At 42.8% G+C, this 22,120-nt stretch overlaps 1 protein-coding gene across 1 annotated transcript in view; it reads left to right on the forward strand.

The window, feature by feature from the left end:
- Positions 1 to 22,120, forward strand: part of ATRNL1 (attractin like 1) — a 1,808,663-nt gene that overhangs the window by 999,769 nt on the left and 786,774 nt on the right. Inside the window, exon 19 of the mRNA XM_086919594.1 lies at positions 11,188 to 11,325. Within this exon, the coding sequence (XP_086775720.1) occupies positions 11,188 to 11,325 (138 nt within the window). The remainder of the gene's footprint in view (positions 1 to 11,187; positions 11,326 to 22,120) is intronic.

Consider the following 22,120-nt stretch of genomic DNA (forward strand, 5'->3'; position numbering starts at 1 on the left):
CTCTAAACACATAATATTGCTATATTTTACTACTAAACAGGCATTAACAATTGCAGTTATCTTGCAGTCAACAGGGTCTTTATTTGAATGGTGAAGCAGGTGCAGTGGCACCAGGCCCAAATGTTGTCGGAACTCTAAGCACCTAATATGCTATATTTTACACCTAAACAGGTAGTCACAATTGCAGTAACCTTACAGTTAAAGTGCACTTGAATTGAATGGTGCAGCAGGTGCAGTGGGGTAAGGGTAAAAAGCTCTTTAAGGACCCAACTAAGCCCAAAATGTTGCTAACATTTTAAACCAAACAGTCACAAGTGCAGTTACCTTGCAGACAACAGGGTCATGGTTTGAATGGTGCAGCAGGCGCAGTAGCACCAGGCTCAAAAGTTGTTAGAAATCCTCTAAACACATGATGTTGCTATATTTGACTAGTAAACAGGCAGTCACATTTGCAGTTAAAAGGGACTTGATCTGAATTGTGCAGCAGGTGAAATGGCACTGGGGCCAAAAACTCTACGGACCCCACTAAACCCAGATTATTGCTAAATTTTACTACTAAACAAGACAGCCAGAAGTGCATTTATGTGGCAGACAATATGGTTATGATTTGAATGGTGCAGCAGGTGCAGTAGCGCCGTGACCAAAAGCTCTAGGCATCCCGCTGGGACAGGGGGTGAAGAGCCCTAAGGACCCCACTAAACCCAGATTATTGCTAACATTTTAAACTAAACAGGCAGTCACAAGTGCAGTTATTTTGCAGGAAACATGGTAATTATTTGAATGGTGTAACAGGTGCACTAGCAACAGGACTTAAAGTTCCAGGCACTCCACTAAACACCAATTATTGCTACATGTTATGACTAAACAGGCAGTCAGTCACAGGTGCAGTTATCTTTCAGGCACTAGGGTCATAACTTGAATGGTGCAGCAAGTGCAGTGGCACTGGGCCAAAAAGTTGTGAGAACTTCTCTAAACACCTAATATTGCTATATTTTACTACTAAACAGGCAGTCACAATTGCAGTTAATTTGAAGTTAAGAGGGGCTTGATTTGAGTGGTGCAGAAGCACCAGGGCCAAAAGATCTAGGGACCCTCTAAACCCAGATTATTACTAAAATGTAAAACTAAACAGGCAGTCACTAGTGCAGTTACCTTGCAGACAACAGGGTCATGATTTCAATGATGCTCAAGTGCATTGACACCAGGACCAAAAGCTCTAGGCACCCCACAAAACACCAAAAATTGCTATATTGCTATATTTTACTACTAAACAGGCAGTCACAATTGCAGTTACCTTGTAGTTGAAAGGGGGTTAATTTAAATGGTGCAGCAGGTGCAGTGGCGCTGGGGCCAAAAGTTATCATAACTCCATTAACACCAAATATTGCTATATTTTACTACTAAACAGGACATCACGAGTGCAGTTATCTTTCAGGCACTCCGATCATGATTTGAATGGTGCAGCAGGTGCAGTGGCACCAGGCCAAAAGGTTGTCAGAACTCTTCTAAACACCTAATAGTGCTATATTTGACTACTAAACAGGCAGTCACAATTGCAGTTAAAAGGGGCTTAATTTGAATGGTGCAGCAGGTGCAGTGGCAGTGGCTCTGGGGCCAAAAGCTCTAAGGACCCCCACTAAACCAGATTATTGCAAAATGTTACTACTAAAGAAGACAGTCACAAGTGCATTTATCTAGCAGGCAATGGGTCATGATTTGAATGGTGCAGCAGGTGCAGTAGCGCCATGACCAAAGGCTCTAGGCACCTCACTAATCGCACAATATTTCTAAATGGTACTACAAAACGAACAGCTACAAGTTACCTAGCAGGCACTAGGGGCATGATTTGAACGGTGCAGCAGGTCTAAAAGTTGTCAGGTCTCCTCTAAACACCTAATATTGCTATATTTTACAACTAAACAGGCAGTCATAAGTGCAGTTATCTAGCAAGCACTAGGGTCATGATTTAAATAGTGCAGCAGGTGCAGTGTCACTGTGTCCAAACGCTCCAGGCACCCCACTAAACCCCTAATATTGCTATATTTTATTCCTAAACAGACAACCACAAGTGCAGTTACCTTGCAGACAACAGGATCATGATTTGATTAGTGCAGCAGGTTCAGTAGCACCAGGCCCAAAAGTTGTCCGAACTCTTCTAAACACATATTATTGCTATATTTGACTACTAAACAAGCAGTCACACTTGCAGTTAAAAGGGACTTGATTTGAATAGTGCAGCAAGTGTAGTGGAACTGGGGCCAAAAGCTCTCTCCCCATTTAACCCAGATTATTGCTAAATTTTGCTACCAAACAAGAGAGTCACAAGTGCATTTATCTAACTGGCAATAGGTCATGATTTGAATGATGCAGCAGGTGCAGTATCACCAGGAGCAAAAGCTTAAGGCACCCCACTAAACTCCTAATATTTCTATATATTATTACTAAATAGACTGCACCAAGTGAAGTTCCCTTGCAGACAACATGGGCAAAAAGATCTAGGCACCCCACTAAACCCAGAATATTGCAAAATGTTACTACTAAACAGGCAATCACAAGTGCAGTTATCTAGCAGGCACTAGGGCATGATTTCAATGGTGCTGGAGGTGCAGCACCAAGGCCAAAAGTTGTCAGAACTAAACAGGCAGTCCCAGATGCAGTTATCTTACAGGCACTAGGGGCTAATTTGAATGATGCAGCAAGTGCAGTGGCACCGGGCCCAAAAGTTGTCAGAACTCCTCTAAACACATAATATTGTTATCACATCAATTAATTCTATTATTTCCCTCTTTCATTTCATATTTTAAAATATGGCTATTACTTACTTGCACTATGCCTCTAGCACCAGCACAATATATTGCCTTTTTGTACATAAACAAGTCATCGCAATTTAACAGAATTTCTGTAACTTATATTGTACAACTACTCAGCAAGCAAGGTGAAACATAATGCATTTGCCAATGCTTGTTCCTGTTTGGCAGTGTCAGGAAAAGAAAGGGCAGTCCTGGAAAGAAAGTCACAAATAATTACCTACAACTGCGGGGTGAATACTCCCAGCATGCCCAGTACATTAACAAACTCCTGCTTTGGGAATGTGAAAAACAAAAAACTGCTGAGCGGGCGCATTTAACTTGTTGCCGGCTGCAGCAAAGCTTTGCTGCCTTCAATAGCGCCACTGCGATGGTGGTTCTGTGTTGGGCACAGAGATCTGCACCTCCATGGTGGAGATCTGCAAGTACGGCGGTCAGTCGTCTTCCAGGTTAGTGAAGTACGTCCCTACGCCACCCCTTTGGACCGGCAGAATGACTGTTTTACCATAAATAAAGCCTTTGCTTGTTTGTAAATACTCTGTCTGGGCCTAGGAGGTAGTAATAAGTGCGAAAACACCTTACTCCATAAAAAAGTATCAATTGGTATTGACTCTGTTTTTCCACCAGATCAGACCTCAGTGATAACTAATGAGGGATAACATGAGCAAATTAAGTTTGTACATGTTTTGCCTGTTGTTACCCTGTTGCAGTACATGTGCAAAGGGGGCAGGTTTGTCCAAACATGGGTTTAATGGTCACTGTCCCACACCACTCAGGCTATTACTCACTCATATGGGCTACATCAGCCTAAAAAGGCCTGGGGTTGGCAAGCTGATATCTGGAAGGGACCTGTCCTGGCAATTCGGACTGGGCTGCCTTTATTAGAGCTGGATCAAATCGGATTCGCTTAAGGCGGGTCTATGTCTAGTGAGTAGTGTGGCTGGCAAAAATTGATGGACAGGAATGCGGTCACAGGGACCAGCAGTGGCTGATATTAAATCAAGCATTCCTTCCATCACCTAGATGGTTGTTGGTATGTTATCATCCCTTGCATAGTTTTCCATAGAAATGTTCTACGTTGAGGTGACGACATTGTCTGATAAAAGGCACTCCCTGTTAGCTCTGTACCTTTTATAGTACCTCTCAGAGTGGCTGCTCATTCTGAACATGGCCTCTCATCCACAAACTGCCAATCCCCATTCTCCGCATGTGGATGCTGTCAGTCAGATTACATTACAGGATTCATCCTGTTCCTTTCCAAATGGCTTCCAAGCTCCCAGACTTGCCAGATGCTGTCCACTTAGCAACAGCAAACCTCAGGTGAGCTGTCCCATAGCTCCTCATGCAAACATTGCAATCAAGTCTAAACTAAAGAACATGACTATTCAATACATGTCCCTTTAAGAGGATCTAAAGTTAAGGAATGGAGGATTGATACCGTGTATACTTTCCTACTTTTCTACACGGTGCCTTTAGAATACCTGTGTAGTCTGTGGAGTATATTGCTCAGTTAGTTGCACATCTATGTTGTTGTCTATAGAATGGCAAGATAATCAAATTGTCGAGAAATAAGGATGGAGGGAGAGTAATGGTGGTTATGTATCTGCCCTCTGCACGTGCATGCTCTGCAGATGTTGGCGGGTCAACTTCTGGGGGTCAACGTTCAGGTCCATGAATGGCAAAGCTATTTTTGAAAGGTGTTTCTTCCTAGATCACTTCTGTGCTTTACTGAACTATGCTCTGGATTGTGGTTGATGTCCTCGTGTAACAGTGAACATCTGACACTTCATATCTTAAACTTCACTCTAATGAACGTAATAATATTACCAGTTCCTTCATAACATCTCAACATCCTCCTGTTTCTCCATGTAACATGACGAGCACTAAAGAGGTGATTCAGAATCTTATGGTAAACATGTATGTAGATAAACCAACTTGTCTGGTGCATCTGCCCCTTTGCACTCCAAATCTACGATCTTGCCATTCCCACTCATCCCCACTCCCTGCCATTGGGTGCAGATTGTCTCGGTATTCATGTATTTCAGGATTTCAGTCTGTTTTGTGAATGAGCCTTGGTTACTCTGTGGCAGCTGCCAGGCCTGGTAGTGCATCTTCAGAACTTCTGAAAGAATGTCCTAGGTAGGGTCTGTACCGCCACGTGTCCCTAAAGAGATCCGTCACTCTAATCCAGGTATTCAAAACACTATTTACAGCTTGTTGTTGAGATGGCAGAGTCGGGTTCTATCTGTGCCCTCTTTTCTACAACACCTCGAGCCCCTCTCCTGGGACTTTAACTCACCAGAACCTTCTGGCGGGGAGTTTGGAGATTAGCCCAAGATTCATCATGCTCCTCTTTTGCGAGTCCTTAATAGCGATTATTAAGGAATCGCTATTAAAGACTCGCAAAACGGGATGCATGTAGAAATCGCAAAAATTATAGCGATTTCTACATCTTCCTTATTTGCGATTCGCTAATTGCTAATCGCAAATAAGGATCCTTATTTGCGATTAGCAATTAGCGAATCGCAAATAAGGAAGCGATTTCAAGGGTGCCAGGGTGTCCGACACCCTGTAGCACCCCTGAAATGGTGATTTACACTGGTGTTGCGCACACACATGTCCCAAGGACATGTGTGTGTGTAACATCCAACTTAGAAAAATGCACTAAAGTGCATTTTTCTAAGTTTTCGCTATATACCACGAAGTCAGACTTCGCGGTAAATAGCGGCCAAAAATTGCGAATTCGCTATCCTAAAATGGTTCATGAATTGCATTTAAGGAATCTCAAATAGAGATTCCTTAAATGCAATTCCTCGCAATTTAGTGATTTCAGATTTTGCGATTATTGCATTTGGGATGATGAATCCCAAATGCAATAAAAGCGCTTGCAAAGGGCCAGATTCTGCGAATCTGGCCCTTAGAGAGACGATTTCACCTTCATGAATCTAGCTGCAAGTTACATACTGGCCGTTGATTCCAGAGATAATTATACACTCTTGTACCTATGCGCTCAGACGGAAACATTAAGTTGCAGATGACAGGAAGTACTGATGCGTGCAATCAGGTGTGTCAATGGCTGCACCTACCTACGCAACAGAGACCATGCCTACAGTTTGACACTCTGAATTCTTTGTGTCTGTTCCATACCACCCTAAATTCTGATTGTTCCTGACCATGTGTCCCATGGCGCTGAGTGAGCAGTGTTCTTGATGTATAGCTTCCATGTTTATTCCTCCTTTGAAGTGCTGGTCTCCGTGAATGCTTGCCTGGGCTGTGCTGGAGACCCATGAAGTGTGCCTTCAGTCACATCTCCCTGTTTACAGTGCATCATCTTACTAGCAACCTTAAATTATGTATTCTCCATGACCTCTGGTGATTTTGAAAGTTTGTTCCAGAAATCGCAGAAGACTCGAGAAGGAAGTGCCCTTCTTCAACAGCGACATAAACTCTCTTAAGTATGCCTTTTATATGTTCAGATTCATTGTCCTGGACTTTTCTGTGATAGCCGGATGCATTCTGGGTGTTCTAGTCTTGTTTTACTTCCATTGAAGGAATTAGTCTAGCAGCCTAGAATCAGTGGTCTGTAGGTGAAAGGTTGGAGACCGTGCCCTTCATGACGTGGAGTGACGTGGCCACAGTAGCGCCCTTCTGTTCCTTGAACATGACTCTGGGTCGTACTAACCTCCTCTGCGACGGGGGTGAGCAGACATGGCTGAGCAGAAGTTACTCTGTGCAGGAGGGCTTTACATGTCGGGGCCTCGCGCGACCTTCATCTCACTGCAGGCACAAGCAACACACGACTTTCAATTAGTTCCTTTTGGTTGGGTGGCTTTAATTACGCCGAGGGGAGACGGGGCGCCCTTCCTCTGTGGCGTAACTGTACCCCCTCCTCGGCGGAGGCCGGGAGCGCCCCCTTGCCCCCTCCGCGGCTGCAGGAGGTGAGGCGAAGGCAGGATATCAGCCCCATTAATCACAGCTCCTCCTCGCTGTCAGCGCCCTGGAAACCATGCGCTGTAACGCCTCATTATTGACCTTTTATCGGGTTATTAGCCGAGCAGATGCCATTGTTGGAGATGGGATACACACGGGGTGGGGGGTGTGAGGTGAGGAAGATGATTGCTTAGATTTCAGAGCCGCCACCGTCCTCGCATCGGAATGGATGGCATGTCTCCGGCCCTTTCATTTAAATTCGCTTTTATCAACCTTCACGAGCGGGGCGCCGGTTATTATGCTAGAGGATGATGAATCATTTACACCAGGCAATTTGTTTTGTTCCTATTTTTTCCTCCTTGTGTGTGTTTTATTTATTATTTTCCGCCTCTCTTCTTATCCGTTCGATCCCGAAAATGTAATTACGGCGCCCCGCGATTGCAGAATAATGTCCTTACCACGTGTAGAACACGGGCCTTTTCTGCCTTCTTTATGAAGTTCGGGGGCGAGGAGGGTGCGGGGGTGGGGGGTGGGGGGGGTGTTCTGGGCAGTCGGCGTGCAATGTTCGTGTGAATATTTGAATAAACCCGAAATGTACACATCAGCTTTTCCATCTACTGTTCATTTGTATCCAGCTCGGCTAGACAATCGGATACTGGATTGGCCTTGATTCTGTTTTGTGTAGCGGGGCAAATTTGATCGCTTCGCCCTTCTAGGCACACTGCGCAGTGCGCACATGCAGAAATATGGATTCGTTGTTTGCAATATATCAACATGCTCGGCACTTCTGGGATCCACTTGGTCGACTTGTCAGATTTCCTTTGTACCGACCGACCGACCTGAGGGATTTTTACAGTATCCTAGGGAGTTTGCTCTTTAATTAACAGGGCACCCAAATTATAGAAAGACGTAGAGCAACAAACTGGACTATAAATGAGATGCACAGAGTTTGGCATATTGTTAATGAGAGCATATGTAAATGAAGCAGGGGGTGGATGACTGACATTACGAATATAGTCTTAGAAATTGTGGCAGCAAGAATGTATTGCACAGTTTCTGAGCTCCAGTTAGGTAGTGCTTAGAATCCTCTCAAAAGCGTGGAAAGGGTGTCATGGGTCATGGTGCAAACAAGGAAAATGCCCCCCTTAACTGCTGTTGGGGTTGTAAAATACAGTTGTATTTATCAGGGTTCAATGAGCCCCTATTGCACCAATGTTAGATACGCCCCTGAAGACTGTATGGTTACATCACATGCTGTACATGTTTGTATCCACGTTTTTATTGTCCCACAACATTGCTTATACAACCTTACCTACATGGTGCGTTGAACCAACGATGATCATCTGTGAGAAAACATAGAAGCCGATTTACCCACATTCTTCAAGGTTTAACTGTACCGCAACTTTAATGGTCACTGTACCACAACTTTAATGGTCACACAACATACATATGGGTAAATGTAAGACTGTTAAAGCTACACATGCTAACATTTCACAGGGTGCATTGAGGTTGGGGAAATGTATGCGAGTCACGCAAATATGCATTTGGTAGCTTACTCACAGACACAAGCTCCTGTCATGGAGGGCAAGTGTCCTGTTGGAAAAGTTGGATTTACTCCTGCACATGAAAAGTGTACAGTAGTGAAGTAAGTGATCATGTTAGAAAATTCCCCAAGCTCCTCCAATGGCACATAAATAAGACTGTAGGCTGCTCCGGATATGCCACTCTTACAGGCTCTTCTTTTTCTAATAGGGGTCCTTGTGTGTCTTATTCTAGAGCTCACCCCCTCTTCTTCAGCTCTCTTTTTCGTGGTGTTTGATGCCAGAATATAGGGTTTGCAGCTCCTTCGTGCTTTGCGGAGCACAGGGTTGCTGATGTTGTCAAGATATTGGCATGTGGATGCCACGTCCCATGCATCATGCATCTGCATGCTCTGTGCCACAACACATGGCACATCACGAAAGAAGTCCCGAGGCCAAGTCAGTAGGGAGGTCTAGCATGTGACCCAATGTATCTAAGTGTATATCTGGGGAGTTCTCTTTTTAAGGTCAGTTCTCCTCACACACCAGAGGTGTCATGCTTCATCATGGGGGTACCGCCTCACTTGAGAGACCTAGTCCTCACGCGGGCTATGACCCCCTCGCTGCTAGGAAGGAGCTCAGGGATGTTTTGATAGGGAGGGTGGGTGTACTAAAACCCCATGAAGACTCGGTGTGAGTGAAAAAGGTGCAGTGCTATGTTGCAGGTGATTGAGAGTGATTAAAACTGTCTACGGGATCAGCTTTATAGCTACCTTTATTCAGCTGCCCACTGTCAGGATTAAAACCAAAATAATGCTCATAGTGCAGGTGCCAGGATTTATGGCCACTGTAGAAAAAGGGTAGGGCCGATGTCGACCAAGAACCTTTTTAAGTATTGCCCGGCGCTAACCGCCTCTCATACTACTCGAATCTATCAAACAAAGAGGCAGGCGCTGGGGACTGGAAGGCAGGAAACATGAGTTTATTCCGACGGAGCAGAACACATCAAATCAGACAACAGGGTATCTTCTCGAGGTGCTCTACCCGCATCTCTGAGGCCTGGCCTCTTATACACAGGTTTATGGCTTTATTGCATGAAACACATCTTTGTCAACACTTTGATGTACGGAAAGACATCCTCGGAATCCCCGCTCACATTTACAGTAGAAGTCCCCACCCCGGTCTCAACAGGTGATGATTGTCGCGCAGCTGGGCATTCCGCTGATTCCCGGAATGCATGCGGCTGATCGGATCTCATGGGGTGGGGGTTTTGATCAGTCGTGGATCCTTTGATGGGGGAAGCTTCCTACTGTATGGGGGCAATAAACTGCATCCGCAGGGCCAGGTGGCGGCCTGGGAACGAGCAGGACAATCGGGCACAGAGGAAAGGGGGGTTTATCAAAAGATACAGGATCTTGAAAGGAATGGAGGGAGGTGTTTAGCTGGGAACGGGATGTAGTTCCGAGGCAGGGTTGCGCTGAAGGGAGGTTTATGGCCCAAGCATGTGAGAGCGGGGGCTGTCAGCGTGCGGGGGATGCTTGCGAGGTTAAGAGAGAGAGAGAGAGAGAGACGCGCTGGCTATCGGCAGTGGGCAGAGAGGCCATGGCATTCAAAATGGCTGCCACTTACGCGCACAGATGAGCCTAAAAAGGGACAAGATGGCGCAGATAATGTTGATGTCGCAAACTAGATTTTAACTCCACTGCGCTATTACAAGACCATCATGTTTCAGCCTGGTAGCCCTTAATTAGTGTCACAGGTTTTGTCAGGGTTGGTGATGTAGCTACTGCAAAAAGTGAAAACTAAGTGTACCAAACACAAGAAAAATGAAGGTCTCACAGATCAGTATGTGGGCCGTTTTTTTAATCGAGCATGGGCAGCGCATTCGCTGCTCTGCGAGGCAAACTGTATTCAGTTATGGACTTGAAGCTCGACCCACTCTCCGCCCACATTTTTCATTGGCTAGTGTTATTGTCCATAGTAAACTGTGGCTGTTCGTTGGTCAATAGGCTTAGTAGCCCCTCCTTAGTACCGCCTTGTCTCCTTTTGTAACCTTCCATGGAGACACCCCCTGTTACATGTGTTGTTACTAGGTAGGCTTTAATTACAGCCTCTGAGCACTATTTTCTCAATTAGATTTGTCCTGCCTGCTCTAACAGGCAGGACACAATCTCTCCTAACGCTTGAATTTTTTTTTATAGCACAGGCGCAGAATGCATTTGCAGTGCAAGGACAATGCTTTTTATTTATCTGTTTTAAAAACAACACATACATAAGAGGTATTGTCATTTACAATGCCAATAGCTTAAACTCTTGTAAATGCGAGGCCTACTGCATTGCAAATGCTTGTTTTTTTAGCAGTTTGTGGGCCTGTTTTATGGTCAGGTGGGATGGTTTTCACTGTTGATTTTTCTGATATTAAAATAAACATTAACTGCAGCAAACACAAAAGTATGCCGTCTCCCATACTTTGCAAAATACTCCTACAGAATGTCTTTACCAATTCAAAACTAAGCTGAATAGTAAATGCAGACACTTTTTTTAGCTATTTATTTGTTAATGGGGGTCACCTTTATTTCGATGCCCGGGCCTATTTTGTGGCCCAGTCCAACCTTGTTTAAGAAGTGTTCCTTAGTGTACCATCTAGGATATGATGACAATCCTCTCTTTCCAGAGCTGCCAGAGTTTTCATGGGCTAGTCAGAGCTTTCTTGTCCAGTCTCCCATTCTCTTGAGCAAACCCTGCATACCATTGTTGTTCTTTTTTTTCTTCTAGTTTTTGTATTGGGGACAAACTGGACAATTAGCACATTATGTTAGGAAAGTTGTAGAGCAGTGCCTTCTTGTGAGTTTCAATGTATTAATGTTATTGGACAGCCATATAAACAATAATTATGTTAACCCTTCCCTCCCGTTGTTTTTCTCTTCTAGCATGCCAGTGCAACGGGCACAGCACTTGCGTCAATGGCAATGTCTGCGAACAGTGCAAAAACCTCACTACAGGGAAGCAGTGTGAGGCCTGTCTAATGGGATATCATGGGAACCCAACCAATGGAGGAGAGTGTGAGGGTAAGTGCCAGAAGAGTTTATTTCTCTGCGGTCAGGGATGACAGTATATCCTCTGAGACATCTGGACTGCTGGAATTTTCAAATAGCAAACTGAAATATTTGTCAGATTGTTTGAAGTCTATACTAAGGACATGAAATTCCTAGTTGCGCTGTCTCATGCATTGTTGGTCAGTAAGGTTTTTTAAAGCTTTTTCTGACTTTGGTTGTCAGTTGTCTAATAGTGATGCCTCAAAGCATTAACATTTCCAAGCATGGACTGAAAGGTGTTAACAGTATCTGCTAACTAGTTTCTATTGTTTGGTCAGGCTTGCAATGTCCAAGACTGATTCTTGAATTGGATTGGTGATTTCTTTGAAGGTCTACTACAACAGGGAAGATGTTTCCTGGAGTGATTGGACAATGCACCACAAGCAATACCTAATTAAAGTCAGGAGAATCTGTAAATAGCCATGGTGGACAGCCTCTTAGCCACAGATAATCATTCCATAGTTCTAACCTCTGTGAAGGTCAGCAATGTTTTTTTAACACTCCACCAGCATTACTACTATCCCTCACTCTCAGCCAGTCGCTTCAGACTCCCCTTTGACTCCCTTGTAAAACTTGCTCCCTCCACAGCTTCCGCTGCCTATTTCCACCTCCTCAACGTGCAGAGGAACCAGAATCCCCTCCACTTACAGTCGGTCAGCACCTTCAACAAGCTGTTATAGCTGTGTGGTTATTAGGCAAATCTTGCAGGGTGACCGGCAGGGTTTTCCAGGTGAATGCTTTATGTTGTGTCCCCGGGGTAAATAGCTCCAGAAAAACAGGGGCATGACCAAACAATGTTTTAGTATTGTTTTCAATGTGGGATGTGCAGGCACCAATATCTTTCGTGACCAGCTAATAGTCAATCCCGGACCAGGAATTGTATGCAGCCGTAATACATGCGCCTTCTAGATGTGCATGACATCTAAAGTGTCAGATACCAATCATGTCATAATCAGTCATTACTTGTCACTGTGAGACAGCCATGGGAAGAGAACGCTGTGGTGTCCCCGGCCTGTATAATCATGGATCCTTAAACACATTGACATCACCTCCCCAGATAATAGCTTGTGGGCTAAGTTTCATCCATATCTGGTGGAATAAATCTGGGCAATGAATGTTTGGCACACTATTGTGATATATGTGCTCACTAAGGGGCCCTCAAGAATAATAAACCTTCCTACTACATCACGTGTGATAATGTTGAGCCTTATGGGGCACTCCCGTTTGAATCACTATCGCGACCTGCCCATGTGAGGATGCCTCAATAACTGTGTCTACCCATCTCACACTAAGCCTGGATGTGTCTCCTATAGCAAACCAATGTTGCTGCTTGTATTCCGGTACACGAGTACCTGGTGGGCCGTGTTTGAGTCGTTAATGCAGCACACGTTCATATTAATATTCTAATGGTGCGCATGATGAGTTAACAGGAATAAAGAAAGAAAGAAGCATTGCATTGGGGCAGTATTGGGCCGTTACCTTAGCATAAATCTTGTCTAACTACATGAATTCAATTATATTGTCAAGTAAGAAGAGGTTGTGTTACTAGTATCTCATTGGACTCAAACTCTAGGAACATTCACCCATGCCCCCCCCCCCCCCCCCCCCCACCCCCTCTGATGAAGAGGGAACATCAGAGAAGATAAGCATAGCATTTCCCTCCCTACTAAACATATGCGGGCGGGGCATACCTAGAACATAGCCCTGGACATAAGGTGTGAGGGCAAATTTGCTAATATTTAGCAATCTAACAGCATATGCAAACAAGTAGCCAACGTGCACGAAAACACAATATTAAAAGGATTTCAACACAAATATGTCATGCCTCATTAAACCAATGCTGGAGGCTCTGATTGCAGTTGAAGTGTGTATTGGATTAAATGGAAAACAAAAACCACAAGTCAAACAAGTTTCCTCCCGAGCACTCGTATTGCAGGTAAATTTGTTATGTTATCAGTCAAAAATTGCACATCATACCGCATCCTCTTCCCTGGAAGCACCCCCACATACTGTGTCTGTTGACTTGATCCCTGAATAGTGCTGAGCGCCCTGTTGTCTGTTGGTTTCCCAACATTGTATTTTGTAAAAACCACAAGTCACTGTTAGCTACTTTTACAGAATAAATGTCAACTTTAGAATCCTCACACCTATGACATTCACAGGACTCCAGCAGCATGATATAGGTAAGATTATTTGGCAAGAGGATAGAAATACACAAATTAGTTATAACACACCTTCCACCTTTACAATAAACTGAAATCAAATTGCATAACAAGGAAAATTGACTTCCAGAATAAGGACGGAAACAAGGAAGAAAGAAAAAACATGCTAATTAATATACATAAAGTCATATAAATACTTTGAAAATTATATAAAAAACTATATTTAAACAAGTGCAAAATGACCTCTTAACTGGAACGAAACAGAGACAACACTATTCATTCTTAATCATTAACGCAGGAAGAAAAGAACACACTGACTCTGCCTTAACCAGCCAGACCACTTTCCACACATCACCCACATCCAGAACTGCTACAGTATTCTATACATCATTTTTGATAAAAGGTCCCATACATTTTGTTAAACCTTTTCTTACATGGTTCGGTTTTCTGACCATAACTTTGTCACCCACCTTTCAGTTGAACACCTTGGTGGAATGCTTTGCATTATAAGTGTCTTTATAATTATTTTGGTACGATTTACGTCTTTCTTATATCATTCCAGAAAGGATATGTTCCACAACCCACTTCTGTACCAAATTTCAGCCATGCCGATTTGAGCTTGGGAATTGGGGAATCTACTAGGGTTGGGCGGAGCTCACGGAGTTCAACTCTTCGGAATTCTAGTTAGCTAAAACCTCAGTGGAATTCCGCCTTCTTGCGGAGTCGCAGTAATTAATGTAATCTATTTACCCAACAGGTGTTACCAATTAGTGTGGACACCCGGGGTCTTCTTTCCCTCCCTGTTGGCCATGCAAGGCCCCTTCTCCACCTTTTCTGCTAGCTGACCCCCTCTCTGCTGCTGCTTAGCATACCCCTATCACTCCGGTCAGAGTGGTTACAGTAGTGAAAGGTCTGCCAATCACAGAGAAAGAGGTTGGACATCAGGCCAATCTGCCAATTGCTAAGATCACTTGGAGAGGGACATCTTCTTGGCTCAAAGTTATGCTGTATTTTTGGTATCAAGAAAACAAAAGAGCATAAAAGTCACCATTCTAGATCTATATTAGAACACTGACATCACTGTCTGTGTCTTAACGGCGGCCATTACCAGGGCAGGCAAAAGGATGAAGCATCTATTTTGAATATATGAAGCCCATTTCATGAAAACTGTGATGCAGAGCTGCATTATGTATCGCCCCCTGGAGAAATCTCGCTCGCCTCTCCGGATTTGATACAATGTGGCAATTACAGAATAGCCAGGCAGAATATTTCGAAGGCGTCCACTACTCTCGGATGGGCTGATTAAGCACAAATGTTATTCTTCTGCTTTGTGTTTTCCTAAACAGCTGGTGTAGCAGACGAAACCAAGTCACCAATAAGTCTGAGAAGCTGCATGTTCAGATGGCTTCTGTCTGCTACTCTCAGCAGCGTGTAACATGTTTGAAGGAACAAGAGCAGGGTGCAAGTCCTAAACAGAGTCGAACGTTCCCCAGCAAGGAGTTCAGATTACATCCCAGGAGAGCGGCAAAAGGCAAGTGGGAAGTAACCTCCGCCACAATGCGGAGTCAGAGTTGTTTTGCTGAACTCCATGATCCAAGCGGAGCTTGGGGTGCCCAAAACGCTATGAACTCCGCTGACGAAGCAGAGTTCACCTCCCAATCCTAGAACCTACCCTTTAAGATGAGAAAAGGAGATTCCAAAGTGATGAAATCCAGTGTGACTCTTAGCCCACCAAGTTTCACAACATACTTTCTTTAACAAGATTTTATTCTCCACTGCCTTCTGAATACAACTTTTAACCATTCTGTTCATATGTAAAACCAAACCAATGGCTTATGGAGAATAAAGAGCTGTCTTTAAGTTTAAAATAGAGATATTCCCTAAAAACTCTTGCATTTCTGGTGAGATCAATTGAACACCGTTGTCTGTTATCAAGAATTGTGATATACCTTCAATTGCAAGTTGCTCCTTAAAAAATGCGATTACAGTACAAGTGTTGACCCCACTAAGACACTTTGTCGCCACCCACATGGAAGTTTAGTCACTTAGCATCATAACATAATGTTCATTGCTAGACAAAAGTTCAAATGGCCCTGCAATATCCGGCCCCAACTTCATCCAAGGTTTAGTGTGCACTTCAACAGGTGACAAAGGAGGAGACAGCGCTTTCCTGCTCTTATAATTTGCTGCACAATACCAGCAATCCTGGACCACAGATTCACCCTGATGATCAATACCAGGCCACTAGTACCATTGTATCAACCTTGCTTTGGTTACTCCTCAACCTAAAAGTCTCTCATGGGCAAAATGTATCACTTTTTCCCTAAACAGTGAAGGAGGAATAACTCTTGAACCTCTGCACACTTTTCTTTCCAAAAGATCAAGCGCTTCACGGACATTCCAAAATTCCCCCAAACAGATAGATACTTCCGTAACATCAAGTCAATCTTTGATTATAAAATCAGACACCACTGTGAGAGTCTCTTCTTCATTGTACAGCTTGTCCCATTCTTCAGAAATTAAAACATTCTTTTTATCGAACTTACCAAATCCACAGGTTCTTATATTTCAACACAGAGAGGGGGCAATCTAGACAAACGGTCTGCAGCCTTGTTACTGACACTGGTAACATAGTAAATCCTAAAATTATAATCTAACCAACTTCAGACCATCTCCTAATTCTCTTAAGTCAAGTTCACACTTCCTTTGCAAGAGAATAATTGTACTAAGGGACAGTGATCAGACCTGACATTGAATTATATAACGACAAGACAAATTTGAGATGTTGATTAGTCCACAAAGCTGCCAGAGCTACTTGCTCAATTACAGAATACTTTTCTTCTAAACCTTTAAGAAAACATGATGCAAATGCTATTATATTGTTTTCATCATCTACAACTTGTTAGAGAACAGCCCCTTACCCAGACTAGAAATTGGAAAAGAATAAAGACAACTTCATTCTGCGATACATTAGCATCTAACATACCCTCCATGACAGAGAACCTGGACAAATACGAGGAAGACATTTCACAATGGCTAAGAAGGGCCAGTAATGTTCATGCCCCCTTTCAAAAAATCTGATTTTCCAGCCAGCATGAGGCATCAAAATGGTTCTCCAAAGAGTTAAAGACTGCTAAACTAAAAACACGACAGACATAACGGAAATAGCAAAGCTCTTACTCTCTAGAAAACAAAGAAATCTTTATACAATGTATGAAAGATTATAAAAAAGCTATCCTTCAAGCCAAATTTTTTTTTTTTCGAACGTGCTGGACTCCAACAATAAAACAAAAGACATATTCAAATTAGTGGGAGAATTATCTGCCCAAGACCGAGTAACACCACTGATCATTCCAACACAGAAATGAGTAGCAGCACGGATCATTCCAACACAGAAATTATGTGATGACTTAAATCACTTCTTCCTAGACAAAAGAAAGAAAATTCAGGCTATTATTCCCCTTAGCAAATCAGACACTAAATCCTCCTCAGTAAATAGGAACAACGCTTCAATTTCTACTCTTCCCTACATCAGCAAAGAACAACTAGCAGAACTAATAACAAAGATAAAATCTGGTTCCCTCCACAGACGCACACCCCCCGGAATACAAAAAATCAACTATTCATTCTCCCCTGAAGTGATTCTCTCCCTTTTAAACTCTTCTCTCAAGCACGGATATGTTCACCTACTGTTCAAAGAAGCTGTGATAATCCCGCTACAAAAAGCATATGGAGAAGACCCACAGATACTAAAGAATTACAGACCTATCCCCCTCGTACCACATCCAGCTAACATTTTAGAAGCACATGTAGCAAATCACCTTTTCTCTTTCCTAAAAGAGATAAATTACCTCGACCCCCACCAGGCAGGGTTTCGTCCTTCCCACTCTACCAAATCAGTCATTCTTTCAGTGGTAGATGAAATGACTTATGTGGCTGATGAAGGCAGTACTCAAGCGCTGGTCCTACTGGATCTATCCACGGCATTTGAGACCATGGATCATAGCATTCTGCTGGACCGAATCGCCAATGCTGGCCTAAAAGGCCAAGCCCTACAATGGATGAAATCCTTTCTGAAAGACCGAAACCAGTCGGATCGCCTTGCCCCCTTTTGCTCATCTATAGTCAACGTGAACTGCGGGGTACCTCAGGGTTCCTCCCTATCCCCACACCTTTTTAACCTACATATATCCGTCCCTTGATAAACACCCTCCCCCAGAAGAAGGTGAAAATATATAACTATGCCGACGACATGAAACAGATTTTTACCATCGATGAGACACGTGACTCGAGTGAGTTCGTTCAAAACACCATGACCTACATCAGAGACTGAATTAATGACTTTCAGTTAAAGCTCAACCCAGATAAAAAAAAAGAGTTAGTTGTAACCAATAACAAAGTAAACCATTGGAGCCCCGCCTATTGGCCAACAGATATGGCTCCACCCACTGTCCCTACGACTACTGCAAAAAGCTTAGGCTTCCAGATCGATAATAATTTGTCCATGAAATCTCAGATGGGCACAGTGACGTTCTCCTGCTTCCTTCAAATTAGGAAAATCAGGAGATTTTTTTCAATGGAGGCTAGTATCCAAATCATCATTGCATTAATCCTGTCCAGAATCGACTACGAAAAGTCCTTCTATTTGGGGCTTCCCAAAAATCTAAATACACTCCAACCGGTGCAAAACCAAGCAGCTAGAATTATTTTCCAATAACCGCGACACCACCTCATCAAAACAACAATGAAGAAGCTACACTGGCTTCCAGTGACCCAACGTACCATATTCAAAACAGGCTGTATTATATTCAAAGCCCTCCACAACAAATGCCCTAAGTTCATAACTACTAAAATCAAAAAATATTCTCCAAGATGCAACCTCTAGTCTTCTCAAATGAACCTTCTCACGATCCCAAGGTTCAAATGAAAGAGATTAGGAGGGCTTCGCTTCTCAGTTTATGGTCCCCAGGTCTGGAAGTCATTGCCTACTGCAATGCGGCTAGCAGACAACTACATGAGTTTTAGAAGAATGCTGAAAACGTGTCTCTTTTCTCAGGCATATGGTAGCTAAATAATCAATCTTGATGCTGGCTCCCATACTAGTGCCAAGAGACCTTTTTGGTGAACACACGCTATCCGAACATCCAATAACATAACAACATAACAGATGGGTTAGCATCAATGGACTACAGTGTTTTTATAGTACGTATCAAATTGAGCAAGAGTAGATAAAAAATAATTATTTTCTTTAATTGCTCCAAAAACTTTGACACAAATCAAAATTTAAATAAAATGTGACCACTTTTTAGTAGTAATCTCAAAGGCAAGGATACATTGGCAACATTTGGAATACATTTTGAGCGAAAGTCTGCCAGGCCGATGAATGAGTGCACTTAATCTTTATTACTTAGCTCAGGTGTTTCTATGATACTTTTGGTCAATTGCAATTTAGGGCTAATCCCTTCAGAAGAGATTGTGTGCGCTAAATAAGAAACAGATGTCACCCTGAGTTTACTCTTCTCTTTTTTTAAATATTAGACCAAAACTACACATTCTACCCAACACACACCATAAAATAGCATTATGCTCCCATATCTCCGCCCCTGACACAAGAATGTCATCTTGGAGCACCAAAACATTTGGAATGTCCCTCATACCTTTTTCCTTCACCCTTTCGAACCATGCAGCAACTAATGCTAACCCAAAGGGCTTGCAGCAAACTTTATAAGCTCCCCAAGGGATGACAAAAGATGTCAAATGTTTTGACTCTTATTGTAAAGGAATTGGACGATAAGCTGAAGATAGATCTCTCACACTAAATAACCTGCCTTAGCTAAGGCTGCCAATGATTGTGACATATTGAACCGAGATTGGCTGGCAACCCAAATGTGTTTGCTGAGGTTGTGTAAATCAGTAAACATCCTCATTTTCCTTCCACCTCCGTTGGGTGCCAAATCCAACAGAGCAAGCCACTCCAATGATTCTATCTCTTCAATTATTCCAGCATCCAAGAGTTTTTGAAGTTCTTCCTCTAAGGGATCCAACATCAAATGGGGAACCTTCCTAACCTTATGTACAGAAGGAACACCATTCTTCTTGAAAGTGTGAAATCAGTTCAAAGAACCTACAGTGTCCTTAAAGACATCAGGAAATTCACTGTAATTATCAGACTTATTAATAGATTTTGCAAGCAGACAAACCTTCTTTTTGATATTACGGTTAAGTTTTGTACCCATGTCGTGCTGGTGACGCCACCCTAGTAAATTGGCCCCTCACTTGGCTATATAAACTTTCCCTATCTCAGAATTGTATCTTTATCACAGTGTAACCAAGTACATCAATTTTGACACACCACCACAACCTACTGGATTAATTTCCAACTGTAGCAATTGAGTATTTTTAGAACCAAAAATACTCTCCCAGTTCTTATCAACCGCAATAGCATATGGAGAGCCTAAATCAGTGCCTACACCTACAGGCTTCTTACACATAAACATTTCACATTCAGGTATCACCAAAGTATCACTGTCAACACTGCCATCAACCTTGACACTCAGAATCATTCCTTTCTTAGTCTCCAACACACACCTTGCATCTTCAAACTTTTGCATGTTCTACCGTAGTCACCCTTTTTAGCACATTTCATGCATGTGGCTAATCTCGCAAAGCACTTCTGATTGTTTGAGAGACCTCTTCTAAAACATTTGCCACTGGATTCTTTGTTGCAAATACATTTAGGTTTGGTACTGATATCCTGGTTATCTCTAAATAAAGTCCTCTTCCACAACATTAACTCTTTCTTCACTCATAGATACATTTGTACAATGAACCACTTTACTTTTGCCACCCCTCATCGCCTTCTCCCATGTAGTGGTGTTCTCCATAATTTCAAGAATAGCAACAGTTTCCTTAAGATTAGGGTTTCTTGCCAGACGTTTTTCTCATACCCTGGAACAGTTGGTGAACCTTAGTAATTGATCCCTATTTAAGGAATCAAATAAAGTTTTAAAATCACACGTGTACCAGTGTTTTTAAAGCTGTAACATAGCTTCCAATTGTCTCAGTTTTTCCTTGCACTCTCGTAAAAAAAATGCATGTCTTTCTAGTACAACGACATTCAACATTCAAGCATTATCACAGACATCTCATAAAAATCATCATGTTCTCCATCTCCTCTACCCACTGGTACCTCATCAATGCTCTTGTAAATGTTTCTCCCTTCATCACCTAAATAATGAAGAAGTAGCACCTGTTTCCTTATAGCTGAAAATTTCTCCTCATCAATGGCTAGAAGATATGAGTCAAATAGTTTTTCAATTGTTTTCATGTCAACAAAGGATCTCCTTTCTCAAACAAACATTATGGAGGTTGTGACATATTCATAGCTGCCATGTTCCAACAATACTCAATGTAGCAATAACTCTTAAAAGCTTTGGTATATGTCTGTGTGATGTGCACTGCCTTCAAATGATATGAAAAAACTGATACCAGATGCTCCACAAATGGTGTGCCAATCACTATAAACAGGCAACAGTATGGTGTAGTATGTCACTTAAAAGATGCTGTCATTATGACGTGCCTATCACTTCTACCTATTTTCACAAAGTGCCCTTACATCAATTAAGTACCATGGTAGTGAAGGAGCTGTTTTCTACGTTCTATACCTACTCTGGAACTCCTGGTCAATGGCTCTTTGTTGCCGGCTTGTAAGTGTGGAGAGGAGAGAATATCATTTACCAATTATTCGTTACCATGAAAATAGCCCATGTCACTAAAGGAACACAGACTTCAGCTCCAAATGTAATAAGTTTATTACAAAGCCAAGAGCAGCTGAACATACAAACACCTCAAACTAAGGGTGTAGAAACACATTGGAACTAATACAAAGCCAAACTTAGGAATGAAGTTAAGACGATGCAACATACACATAATAACCAGTTACAGCATCAGGACACAGAATATAACTGCACCAACATCAAGAGTCTTCTTGATTGGAGGTTTGTAAGTAAAAAGGATTAATCTATCCCTACACTACCACTACCGTGACATCCCTACTTTGCATTCCCCAGGCAAGTTTCAGAATAGGTGTCAGCACATGAAGGCTTCCTAAAATGTACACTCATGTTGAATGGGTCAGGTAGCATAAAGCTACAGAGCTCGTTCTAAGATGCACTCTCATCTCCAGGCACGTCAGAAGTCACCAGGCGGACTCTGTCCCTAACCCCAACAAAAAAGTTGCATGCAACGAGATCACCCCATCCAGCTGGACACCTCCTCATAGGCAACTTTCCATGCAGTTAAAGTGCTCCCAGGCTCTCGCTTGATGACCTTTATTGCCAGGCTTTCTCCGGTGAGAAAGAACACCATCCCACATTATCAGTATCGCTTGTTCAAATGTATCTTCTCCTCCCTAAGCCTAGCTCCTAAAACAAAAGTGTCCATCAGGGGTTCCAGATTAAGTCTAGAACGTGAAACCCAGCTCCTTCAGTAGCATCAAAATAATGATGAAAATTGGTGTGGCTGTCACCACAGACAGGCAATTAGATACAATGCATCAGAACGCCCTGAAAAGGAATCCCAAAAGCTGCCACAAAGTTTTGTGTGCA

This window comes from Lissotriton vulgaris, chromosome 5, assembly GCF_964263255.1.
Source record: "Lissotriton vulgaris chromosome 5, aLisVul1.2, whole genome shotgun sequence".
Taxonomy (NCBI): Eukaryota; Metazoa; Chordata; class Amphibia; order Caudata; family Salamandridae; genus Lissotriton; species Lissotriton vulgaris.